This window comes from Camelina sativa, chromosome 17, assembly GCF_000633955.1.
Source record: "Camelina sativa cultivar DH55 chromosome 17, Cs, whole genome shotgun sequence".
NCBI lineage: Eukaryota > Viridiplantae > Streptophyta > Magnoliopsida > Brassicales > Brassicaceae > Camelina > Camelina sativa.
Genome location: NC_025701.1, coordinates 34,618,234 through 34,631,650, shown reverse-complemented (window position 1 = coordinate 34,631,650; position 13,417 = coordinate 34,618,234). Strand labels below are relative to the sequence as shown.

Here is a 13,417-nt window from a genome sequence, read left to right as displayed (position 1 = left end):
GTATTTTTTTAATTAGAAATAGTTTAGATAATTATTTTTATTATTTGAATTACTTGTTCCCATTTGTTACACGTTCTTTTCTATAAGATCATTTTTATATAAATGACATCATTTACATGTTATTAGAAAAAAATAGTGTTTCCTAAAATTTTCAAATAATTATTCCAAAGTGTAGATTTTGTTCTATAAATATAGAGATGGTATAAGGTAGGGCAATATTTCATGTACTTTTACTATTGCATAAAATGATTTCCCTAATAATCATAATTACTTAGGTAGCAAATATTCTTTACTTATACCATTTCTTTCAACACAAATACCTAGTTGAATACTTAATTTTTATTTACTTAGTTAAAATTATCCAAAAAAAAAGGAAATTTCCCGAAAAAAAAACCCCAACTAATTTTAATTTAGAAGTTTAATACCCAATTTTTCCGATTGGAATAAAAATACCTTATATAATTAAACGTTGTCGTTTAAAACCTGAAAATTTAAACGTTTGATGAATCAAACATGCGACTTAACGACTGTTAAAATATCTAACGGAATTACTAAACTAGGTTAATTGTGATCAGCACGTAGGTAATTGATCTTCATTGAATTTCCATTTGACCCAGAACTTTGACTCACCATTGTCTCCATTGTTGTGAAGAAGAGACGAAGAGGAGAAGAGCTCAATGTAAAATTGCGATTTAGGGTTTGTGACTCCCAATTAGATTTGGGGAAAATGGCGAAGGACACTATTGTAAAATAACATAAAACCAATTACCCACGTGATGATCACAATTAACCCGGTTTAGTAATTATGTTAGACATTTTAGCAGTCGATAAGTCACATGTTTGATTCATCAAACGTTTAAATGTTCAGGTTTTAAACGGCAACGTTTAATTCTGTAAGGTATTATTATTCCAATCGGAAACAATTGGGTATTAAACTTCCAAATTAAAATTAGTTGGGGTTTTTTCGGGAAATTTGAGCTTCTAAAAAAATTAATTTGAGCTTTTTATTCCAATCGAACACTAAAATTAAGTATCAAAAGCTCAAATTATATTTTTTTAACAATTTGTAAAAAGAAACAAAAATATTGGTGCTAGAAAAATAAATTCTATGAGTTCTGAATATGCATTCGATTCTTAAATTTATACGAGAAGCATGAAAGTTTCATAATATGCTTTGAAAATTCTAATATATGCTTAATTGTTATAAATGCAAATGATACCAGTATATTTTCTGAATAAATTTTTTCCATAAAGATTTGGTTAAATAGTTATATTTTTGATGCTTTGAGTAATTAGTTAGTAAAAACAGAAAGGATTTTTAATTGAAATTAGGTAGATATGAGGTTAATGTAATAGTTGAAGCAATCTAGGTAATATTAATTTTTTTTGTGATTTTAACTTAATGATTAGGATTTAATCAATTTTAAATATGGTTACTTTCAAAATCGTATTATTCTCACAAAGATTTAGTGATTGAATATATTTTAGTTGTTATCACAATTAAGGTCAGTACTAAATATGCGAAAAAATAGTCTGCTAGAAAAATTCCTAAGTTGGTAGGTTAGATAATAAAAAATTTGGGAATAGTTTATTTGTTTTCCAAAATAAGTGATTGATATATTCAAAACTCATGAAATTAAATCTAAAAAATCTTGAACTTGAGATAAATGTGGGATCCATATCTCGAATATTTGGTTATCAAGATAAACATTAATGTAGACGATTCAATCCTATAAACTACATATTCGAGATTTATGGAAACTGCAATATTCATAATTTTAACAAACTTTGACACCAAATTTTTAAAAATTTATCTTATTATCACAATTGATATTTTTTATTGAGATTTATGAAAACTATCATAGTGGTTATTTTGATTTATCATGTGTTTAACTAATTTATTTACTTTTAAATTAAAAGAAATAAATAAAGAAAAAGGAATAAATAGGCCAACAAATGGGGTAACCAAATAAAACAAAATAATTAAATTATCTTAAAGGCTTTGGAGATAAGGAAAAAATACGAAAATGTAAAATCCGACCGGTAACCCGTACGTTTATCCAAATAAGATATGAATAATTGATTTTTTTACTCATAATGAAAATCTATGATTTTGTCTTGCTTTTAATGGCATTCTGATGTAATTTTTTACAAAAATAAGGTTAGTTTTTTAAATTTTTTTGATTAATAGTAGAGATATAAGATGAACCACACAAGGCCCAGATTTATTCCAAACACCAAGCCCGTGGATTAGTTCTCAAGGTAAATTACATTTGTAATCACGTTCTGGGATTCCAAAATTGAATTTTTAACTCCACAACGGACTAATCTTAAGTGGAGACTGGAAAAGATTAGAGCATGTACAATAGGGAGTTCTCACCAAATTTCTCACCAATTAAAAAAATAAAAATATTAAAAAGTGGAAGACAGAGGTGAGAATCAATTCTGTTTTGAGAATTTTTGAAAATCTCATGAGAAACTAGTTAAACACATGTTACTATGTGATTGATTTTAAATTTAACATTTTTATTTAAAATTTAAGTAATTAACTATATTAAATTAGAACTATAAAAATATTATATATAAGAGACTACGAGAGTCTCTCTGCACTGCAGATGCTCTTATAAACTACTAAATTACATATACATGCGGTGAATAATTCAAATCATGTGGTTTGTTTTCTTTTAAACTCTAACAAAGGTAATTTAATACTTTGCGTGAGTTGTTTCTCTTGTCTTTGTTCATTTGTTTTTAGGGTTTATTGGCAAAATAATATATTTTGAAAACTTAATTGGAATTGTAGTACATTTACTATTTATAATTGGAGAAATAGATGAATTTTACTATTTGTGTAATAGAAGAGATATGAGATAGATAATAAAGTGGGGTATAGTGTAGTAGTGTAAAATTACAAAAGGGTAGTATGATAAAAGACATATGTACAACATATTTAGTTTACACATTTATTACACACATATAAATATTTTTATTTCATTCATATTGAATATATTATATATCAGTTGTACGGATAAAAACATATATATATAAGTACACTAAATGAATTGTACGGGTTAAACTTGTGTATTATTATTTATTTGTAAACTTGATAACTGTACACATTATAATATGTACAGACACTTGTACACTTAATAAGGTGTACGAATACAAAATTTATAAAAAATATTTAACATTATCAGATATAATCATTACACAAAATGCATATCAATTTATAAAGAAAAAACATAGATTTTTTTGTATCTGTAAAAAAATTTAATATATATATATATTGAATAGTATTTTAGTTATTAGATTCAATGAGTGATTTAATAAAAAAGAAAATATATATATATATTTAATTTCATTGGCACATTTGTAAATAAAATGATTAGAAGAGGATTAGAAAATAATTTAAATAGTATTAAATAATGAAAGTATGTGTTTTGCCAATTTTAAATAGTAAATGTACTAATTCTCCATTTAAGTTTTAAAAGTATACTAAAACTCAAATTTTTTCTTGGGGGGGTTCTATGTGATCAACGAAACTTAACATTTTATGTTTTGTCGCAGTGTACTCGTAATAAAAATCGTGACTATTCAAAGTTCTTACATTTGGACATAAATTGAAAACAATCAAACATGTTTGAATGAAAAGGACATAATTTAAGATTATTAAATGCATTGAGTACTGTTTTTACGTAACATATTTTCTGACGTCATTTATAATAGACAAATGAGAAATGAATGAATAATGTAGAGTTAGTTACACCTCTCCTAAAACCTCCCTACTTTTCTCGAGCATTGCACATTTTCAACTTTCATAATATATATATATATATATATATATATATATATATTTTGTAATTTTACATTTATCGAAGTCCATAACTAACCACATTGGTATAAAGAAAAGTAACAAGTACAAAATACTTTTTTGTTTTTGTTTTTTATCATCTACATCTAGAATGCCTTTAATTTCGCACAATAAATGTGACAAAGAGATTTGGAATTGAAAGGTCAAAATCCACTTAAATTGCATGTCCCTTTTGCCCAATTGATTTACGCCATTGTATAACTCGTGTTATTTTCTGTGTAACAAACAATTGACTAAAGAGATAATGAAATTACAAAAAAAAGAAAAAGGAAAAAGGAAAAAGAAAAATTATTGATAACGTTATAGTAAGAGATATTATTACAAAAAAAAAAAAAAAGAACACTCATCATTTAGAACTAGACACATATGGCTAAGCGTTTTTAAAGCTGGACGCCAGGACCATTAGCATCATTTAGAACCGTCGATACACGACTTCGTCAATCAGGCAGTCCCGTAGAACAAAATATCGGGGAACTATGTCTTAACGTTCACTCTCCAAAGCTTCTGAGTGTGTTGCGTATATATTATCCCGATCTTACGACAAAGTCACAAAGAGAATCTTAAATATAAGCCTAGCGAACTCTTTAAGTGTCAGTAATCTTTGTGATCACTAGAATTACCCGATCGAACTTGCACAAATAATGTCAAAACCTTCTACTGTACATTTTCAGCATAACAAAGCAGTCTCGTAAATCTCAACCAATAAGTTTTGAAGCTTAGGCAACTTATATTGTTTGTCAACTTAATTTTCTAGAATTTGGAAGTGTTAAATACCATGGTTTGTCGAGAAACTCAAAAGCAAAACTAAAGAAGCAAAAAAAAAAAGAAGAATCTATTAATATGTCACTATTACGAAAACAAAACTTAGCCAAATCAAAGTGCCCAATCAGCTTCTACACTTTACACATCACACTTTCCCCTTACAACTAAGCATTGCATCAATGCATCTTCCACATTTCTTGCTTTCTTGTCAGTTTTCATCGTTTCTACTTTAACATTAGGGCATCGATATATGGGAACAGTTTTGGGTGTTCTTAGAGTAAAAATATTATGAAAATAATGTAAGATCATTAGTTTAGATCTTTTGTTAAGAAGTTAGTTATTGAGAGAACATGTTTAAGATCATAAGATTTAATAATATAATAATCTTAAATATATACATTTATAAAAACTTTAAAAATAACATTTAAATTGCAAACTTATAAAACTTTTACTAAAATTCAAAATACAATACCAAATTTTTATGTAACAAAAAAAACATTAAAGATAAAAAAAAAACATATTACTTAATTAAAGCACACAAATATTTTATTTTATTAATACATAGTTTAATGTCCAAATTTATTCCATATATTCTCAATCAGATCCTCTTTTAATTTGTGAAAAAATGTTTGCAAAAAATTGTATCCATTCATAGCTTGTCAGTCAGCTTAGAACTGAGTCAAGATCAGTTCTACATCAAAAACTAAAAAAATTGTTTTAAACCACTATTTATTATTTTTCTAATTTTTTTGGGCTTAGAACACCAAGGGTGTTCTCCCTATAATGATGGGCTTGTAGCTTAACCACAAACTAATTTTTCCTCTTTTTAGAGAACTCTAGAAAGTAAAGGATCTAGGCAATAACAAAAAAAAAAGAATAAAAAAACAAATAAAGCATGTAAATGATGTTTAAAATAGAGCAAAAAGTTATTAAAAGGATATCTAAATTATTAAATTAAAAACAAAAGCTGCAAAAGAAATAAACAAAAGCTTAGTCTTTATCTAAACATCCCTCTAAACATAATCATAGTTATAGAACTAACTGATACAACAACATTAAAAGGACCATTAAGCTAACATGCACGTGTAAAGCTTCGAATTACAAAACCACCCTTAAGTCATACGAGGCGTATAAGCAGAGTTCAAGGTCCTTTCCGTAATTTGCCATTACATTACCGAACAACCGTTTGGGTTCTCGTCGCTGAATAACTCAAACGAATCTGACGGTCGAGATGGATACGCGTTTTGATCGGACGGTTGATAACTATTGTGCATGTAAGCGTACGAATACGGAGGTGGAGGTGTATAATACGACGCAGCGTCTGCACTTAACGGAGGTTGAGCAACGTTATAACTTACGCCGTACATGACCTGCGGCGCATAGTAGTTTGGTGCAGGATAAAGATACATATCGTGACGTGGCGGATTGTTATTGGGTATTACGTTGATCTGATTGATTGAACGGTCGTGATCTTCTGTAGCGGGAGGAGGGAGTGATTGACTACGGGTAGGTCCACCGGTAGGATTGTTGGGAGCGCTCAAGTTTTGCCCTATGTTTTTCTTCTTTTTACCAACTTTGCCATTACCAGCTCCACCGGTTTCTTCAACTTTCTTCCCCGCCGGAGCCGGGGAATCCGCCGGTGGTGACGGAGATTCTTCCTTGACAGTATCTTTCTGTTTAACAACGTCTTTTTTCTCCTCTTTCACCGGAGCATTTTCACCGCCGTCACCGGAACCACACTCTTTGGCGTCGGTTTTTTCGGAAACTTGGTTATCGCATTTCCCGGCGTCGGTTTTTTCCGGTTTATCAGTAACGGAAGAGGTAGCTTCATCGGTTGTTATTTGCACTCTTTCTTCTTTCTTCTTGTTCTTGTTCTTCTCATTCGGGTCGACGGGTTTGGGTTTGTTTTCAACCAGGTCGGGTATCTCCTCCGGCACTAGTTCGGCGTTTTTACCAGCCTTGTGAAGCTTCTTTAATAGAATCTCCGGTGAGACGATCCCTATTACTGTGACTCTATGTTGGCTCACATCAATGTCCACTTTATAAACACCTGTAACCAAAAATTACAAGTATAATTTATAAAAGAAGTACGTATATAAAATAATGATTTTTATGTATATATATAGTTATGTACCGTCAATGCTAGTAAGGATCTTTTTCACTTTTCTTTTGCAGCCTTCACAGTGAATTGAAACTTTCAAGCTGCATGACTACAAGTACAAAAGTAACTATAACTTAAAACTTTGAATTGAACGAGTATAAGAACTTGTGGAAACTATAATACAGTTATGTGCATGTAAGGGTAAAGAACAGACCTTGTATGGAAGTGGAAGAGGTGGTATGGTCGAAGGAGGAAGGTCTTGTTTGATTTGAGGGGATTGTTTTTGCTTCTGTTCTGTTTTTTTAGTTTCTGATTTCATTTCTTCTGTTGCCATGACAGAACACAAAAGAAGCTAAGGTTGTGAGGTCTTTGAAGGGAAAGAGAAAGAGAGATAAAAGAGAGACAGGAGTGTGTGTTGGGGAAGGCAAAAGATTATGGGGAATTCATTATGACTTTATTATAAAGGATGGGGATATGAGCTTTTTTTCGCTGGTTTTTAAAATTTGTTTTACACTTTAGAAAATTGTAAAACGGTCCTCAAAGTTGCTATTGTTTTCAAAAATAAACCACCAGTTTTTATAAAATGGTCTTCGCATCCAAAGTAACTCCCAAGAATTTCAAAATGGAATGTGTATAGAAGCGAATTTATAACATTTACTTTAAGCAATTAGTGCTCCTAATATTTGAGCTGAGGTTCGAGGATTTAGAAAACAGTCACTGTGGGAAGCTTGAAAAATATGAAGCGAAGTGGCAGCAGACGAAAGATTCAGATGCCTCAACCAGCCCTTGAACAAACATTGCTGGGACTTTACTACACTCCACATAAATCGTATCTACATGTTTATGTTTTTAATGTGAACCATAAAGTTATTAGCGCATATTCGTTTCAAAGTTCATGTTCAGGAAGATTATGATTCAAATACGAGTTATGAGAATGTGTTCCAAAATAATAAGAGATTAGTCACGGATATGTAAATATGTAGCAGATTTCACCACGGAATTCTGGCTAAAAAGCCTTCTTCTTTTATACACACTTCTTTGAGAAGGTCCAAGCGTTAAGATCATCAAAAGCCCCTAAAAATGATTCAGACTTCAGTCTTTAACGATTCTTCAATCACGCCTAAAGGGAAGTTTCAAAACAATTGGAGGAAGTTTAGGGAACTCGACAGTAGCCTGCTTCGAATCCTCTATTTTATCCATAGGCTTACTCTCCATCGTTGCTTTATTAACAAGAAAGATCGGTTCCGAATCCTCTATATGGTCTAGCGGTTTACTTGTTGTGGCCTCGTTTACAAGAAAGCCATTGTCTACCTCATCTGGAGTTTTGTTACTCGCATTGGCTGAGTGCTCGTTCTTTGCAGACCGTTCGCGTTTTGTCCGTTTAGATGTAGTAGTTTTCATGCTTTTTGGTGTTAGAATACTTGATTCAAGAGCTTCCAGAGCACGAGTCGTCAATGGCCGCTCTCTTGTACTTTGTCTTCTTGGAATGTTTGTGTTTGTCTGTAGGTTGTGCTCTTCTTCTTGTTTTTCTAATGATGCACGTTCTTGAGTAGTTCCATTATCAGTTGATGGAGAATTCTTGTCTGAGGCCGACTTGGGAGGTTCTTGTTGTTGGGCAGGTTCCAGATCCTTCGAAGAGCATTTTTTGTCCGAACACAACCGATTTGATTCGTCTTGTTGTTGATGTTGTTCTGATGGACTGATTTCATGAAGAGATCTTTGTTCCTTTGATGAACAGAACCCTTTTGGTTCTTGTTCTTGTGCTGGTGTACTTTCTGATTGCTCAGTCTTGAGGTCCATAGAATCAACAGATTACTTATAGTAGCAGTTAGTTGTCTGGTCTATTGCAGGTGGCTTCAACGCTAAACTTTCACTAGAACGTTTTCTATCTTTCCTTACACCAGCACTGAGCCGCCTGCGTTTCGGCAAGACAAGAGAACTAACCGAATGAAGGTTGATAGATTCTGATAACAAGGCAAACCTCTTCTTAATCTTCTTTGACTGACCTTGTTGGACATTCTCCAAAGTCTCCTCCTTTACAACAGAATCATTCCCCTTAAGATACTCACACTTCACATCTTTATTAGTGCAAGATTGGTTATGTGATGATTCCCCAATGGCCCCTTTGGATACCTTGCAGGGATTCTCAGAAACCGGCAAATTTCTCCATCTTCTTATACCGGATACATGTCCACCTTGTTCCACACTTGTATCCACAATCAAGAATCTCATCGAGTCATCCACCAGTTTCAATTTTCGCCTCCTCTCCCACTTATGTTCATTAGCAAACATGGCATGCTCCTGTATATCCAATGGCATCATTTGGAGTCTTTTCATAGAGGATTTCTTTCTCCTCGACAAGCCTTCAATTGAGATTCTGACTTCGGAACCCTTAATTCACACAACTTTCCTCCTAAAGCGAACCGAGTAGTGTCCACAACAGTGAACTTCCCATGACTAGAAGAAGAATTTGGAGACCTGAGGTAACGATGTATCTCTTTTTTTGAGTGGTTGCAAGTGTTCTCTTCAGTGATTCCATCGAGAGCTCTAGTCTCTGCTGTCTCAGACTCAAGAAGTGCAGGCTTAGAAACCACCTTTTTGAGAATGTCACTGATAAAATCAAAGTAATGATCACGTTTTACAAGTTTCTGTCTTGAAAACTTCTTCACCCCAGGAACCATAAAGACGATGTAACCTCGGTCCTTTGGCTGCTCAGAATGCCACCCTCTATGTAGCAAACGCGGCCATACATCGTCCCACAAGATATCATTGCAACGAGCTTTACTCAGACGGGAACCACCGGTAAGTTTTTTTATTATACCATCAACTGTGAGTGAACTGTACTCCCCTAAACCAGATATAATTGCAGGAGAAATTGTAAACCATTGTTTTGCATTTACAGGTTCCGTTGTGAGAACTGTCAGGTCTTCCTTATGTTTATCAATTGCTACAGCCTCTACAAGAGACAAAAGACCCACTAGTTCCTTCACCACGCTAATATATTCCTCCAGAGATTTTTTCCCATCAGCAAATGACTTTGAGACCTGTTAATGGTTAACAACAACCCTGTTAAAGCGTAGATATACACTTGGGGGATATATATTTTCGGAGTAAGAATGCGAAGAAGAGACTCACATCAACATGCTTCTGTTTGTTCGGTTCATCGGGAAGGCATGGAACCAAACGGGACAATAACAGCTGTAGCCTCCAATCTGAATAGAGCTTCTTCCCTTGTATGCATCTCTTTCTCCGCTTCTTAGACCATATTTTGTATTTAGCAGATTTGTAAAACTTTCCGTAGTAAAACGAAAGTATATCTCCTATTTCTTTGCTTTCTAACAACTTCTTCACCTGAGAAAAGTCCTTCCCAAATGTATACAGCCCAAGAACAAAGCCATCTACTTCCAACTCCTCCCAAGAACTGGATGACTTCCCAGGCACAGCTTTAAGATTCATCTGTTGCCTTGATACCAGGTTCCCGTCACTCCCACCTCTGCGGCTTCTTTTTCTTTTAAGAGATTTGAGAGATTCATTCATGTCGACATCATCATCTCTAAGTCCATGTTTATCTCTACACTTGGTGTCTATACACATTACTTCAACAGGTAGCCCCACGATAAAGGAACAAGAGGAATCAGAGTCTAGATGATTTGAGAGAAGTGCTTCACGTTTGGATTCAGACATCATAGGAGGTATCTCAACCTGATAATCATCTCCAACAGTAATATTAACTTTTGGATCTCCGCAGACATATTCAACGTCAGAAGAATCTCCCATAGGATTATTTTCTTCATCCATCATAAGAACTGTCTACATAAACAAAACCATATGTCACTTGATAACCTTTTGAGGGTAATGGAAAAAAAAAAACTGCAAAGAAGAGATCACACAGCTGTTTCACTCATCCACTGTTATACAAAACCTTCAAGAACATACTAAAGTAACAAGCAGAGAACAAAAGGCGACGACAGTCTCAGATCATCATGTCCATACAAGAGAAAGACTCATCTGAGACCAAATAAGAACACCAAATTAACAAAACGCAGCTTAATATTTCTGGTGAAAAGCACATAGAACAGATAAGCAAAAAGGTACATTGTAGATCAAACACCTCTCAACATGATTACAAGAAATAGGAGACTAAAATCAAACCATAACTAGACATTCAAAGGTGAATTACTACAACGCTAAATCAAATACATCGGTTAAGAACCACAAGTTTGGGATCAAGAACCCAAGTACAAGGAGAAATTGCAGAAGATCCGAGACATGATTCAACCATAGACAGACACAAAATTCCAAGTAACCGACAAAAAGTCATAAAAATCAATTTTTTCAAAGCCAAAACCCAGAATCAAGAACATGCTTATCAGAGACAACAAGGGTCTATATATCCCACAAAGCATCAACAAAGACATGTAATTTCTCAACGATCCAGTAGTTACAGATATACCCACGTAATGGACTAAGACAAAACAAGACGAGTTGAAAGCAAAAAAAGGATAAAGTTGAAATCTTTATGCATACACAAAACGTGAAAACACGAATTCTACAGGGGAAACAAAAGAAAAAGATGAATACTTTCATGTAAAAAAGACCATCTTTTTTTTACATATGTCTCTGATTTGCTATGCAATAACAGTATCGTTTTGACGAAACGTGAATTACCTAACATGGGTACTAGTGAGTAGAAGGAAGGAGCAAGCAAGAGAGATTATGGTTAACCTGAAGGAGATGTTTCAGCTTTGCATTGGAAGTGAGATTTTTCTCGGTGTAAGGAGGTAACGAAGACCGAACAAGTTTGGTTCTTTGTGGAGAGAAAGAGAGAGAGGAAGAGAGATCACTTGGCCGCTCTTTCAACACTTTAAGTCTTCGAGAGAGAAGAAAGTAAGAAGCACAGAAAGAAAGAAATTTTATCACTTAGAAAAAATAAACAAAAGAAAACTAAACCCTGTACACAACTCAAGCGCAGTCACTATTCACGTCAACATTGTAGCAACTGAAGTTTGATTCAATGTTAAAATTAAAATATATATTTTCATTAGTTACAATTTCTTTTTTCTATATTCAAATCTTATATATTAATATAGAAAAGGTCCGCCTAATAACGCGGATAAAAATTAAAAAAAAATATTGAGAATTATTAAATAGTAATATACATGTTTTTAGATTTTATCTTATAATATTTTAATATTGAATATGAAACTTTCATAATTCATTTTAATACTCTCACAGTTCCATTGTATAAGGGTTTTAAGGTTTTTTCTCTATTTTAACATCTAATCGATATTTTTGACAAGTGTCACGATCTTGTTAATGAGTAACTTTGACATCAATTTTTATATAATAAGATTATCGAAAGTGATTTTTTCGAAAGAGAACCAAGCGAAATCAGAGTCTAGATGGTTTAAGAGAAGTGCTTGACGTTGGGATTCAGACATCATAGGAGGTATCTTAACCTGATAATCATCACCAACACGAAATTTATATGAAAATTAAAATACATAGATCATGCACTTTTACACATTTTGCAAGGTTATCCGCATAGATATTATCTCCTCGATAGATATATTGAACTTAAAGACTACAAAATCAGTTTCTATGATGCCTAAAATCCTTTGATTCTGATGTAAATGTAGGTCAATTATTAATATTGACGTAAGCTAGGATATCTAAACAATTTGTTGGAAAATTGGTCTTATCCATATCCAAGAACAATAAAGACTTCTTTGCCTAGAGAAGAATAACGAGTTCAGTGTGTAGTGGAGAGAGGCTTCTATGCGAACCTTTCAAGCCGAGGTGCAAGATCTTATCTTGATAGACACAATCCAACCCTGTCCACTTTTTTCTCCCTTGGCATGCCAAGATCCATCTATCAAAGAACACAAGAGAATCTTGTGGGATTGGGATTGCGGGTTCGCCTAACTTATGTACCCTCAAGTACCCTGTCTCTACTATTTGGTCTCTTCCAAAATTCTTCCTTTTAAGTGGTTTTCTCCCAAGTATCTTGCGGGATGTAGATATATTTTTAAAGATTTTCTTATTTCTTGTCTTCCAAACATATCATATTATCCATGAACATATATGTAAGTTTTGCTGTGTGTTCCAAAGTCTTTACCCCTCCCAAATAAAAAATCAATGTTATTATATAGGGAGGATGAGGGAAACACCATAGGAAAGAATGGGATTGTCGACAGAGCTCACAGTTTTCTGGCTAGCCAGCACTCGAATAGCATATGGTTTATAGTTTCTTCTTCCGCTCCACATCTAGGAAATTTTTTATCTCTACCAATATGACGATAATATAAATGTCGGCATGTTGTTAAACAACCTGTCAAACTTTATCACACGAATATGTTGCTGCTTTCATGTAGTTTTTATCTTTCGTGCGCCTTTAGTATCCAAACACTATGCACATGAAGAAGGATGTTGCACATTGGACGAGGGATAAGATCTTCGAAGATATCAGTCAGTTGAGGTTTTTTAGGTTCAGTTTAATTCCCAGAATATAGGTAACTTCTTATGAAGGGAAGAGTTCCCGAACAAGATCCACTTTCCACCTTTTTTAATCAAAGCAATCAAGGTGTTACCATAGATCAATGAATACCATTTGTAAATGCATTAAGTATGCAATTTCATAATTTTTTTTTACACAATTGCAATTTTTTTAGGGCAAGAAAGAA

At 33.1% G+C, this 13,417-nt stretch overlaps 1 protein-coding gene and 1 pseudogene across 1 annotated transcript; both read right to left on the bottom strand.

The window, feature by feature from the left end:
* Positions 5,560–7,192, bottom strand: LOC104758945 (heavy metal-associated isoprenylated plant protein 3-like). Its single transcript, XM_010481914.2, has 3 exons — positions 6,949–7,192; positions 6,768–6,843; positions 5,560–6,683 (listed from the first exon to the last, which is right to left on the bottom strand). Exons 1-3 carry the CDS (start codon positions 7,066–7,068, stop codon positions 5,800–5,802), a joined length of 1,080 nt encoding a protein of 359 aa, XP_010480216.1. The 5' UTR covers positions 7,069–7,192; the 3' UTR covers positions 5,560–5,799.
* On the bottom strand, positions 7,684–11,620 carry LOC104758944 (annotated as a pseudogene).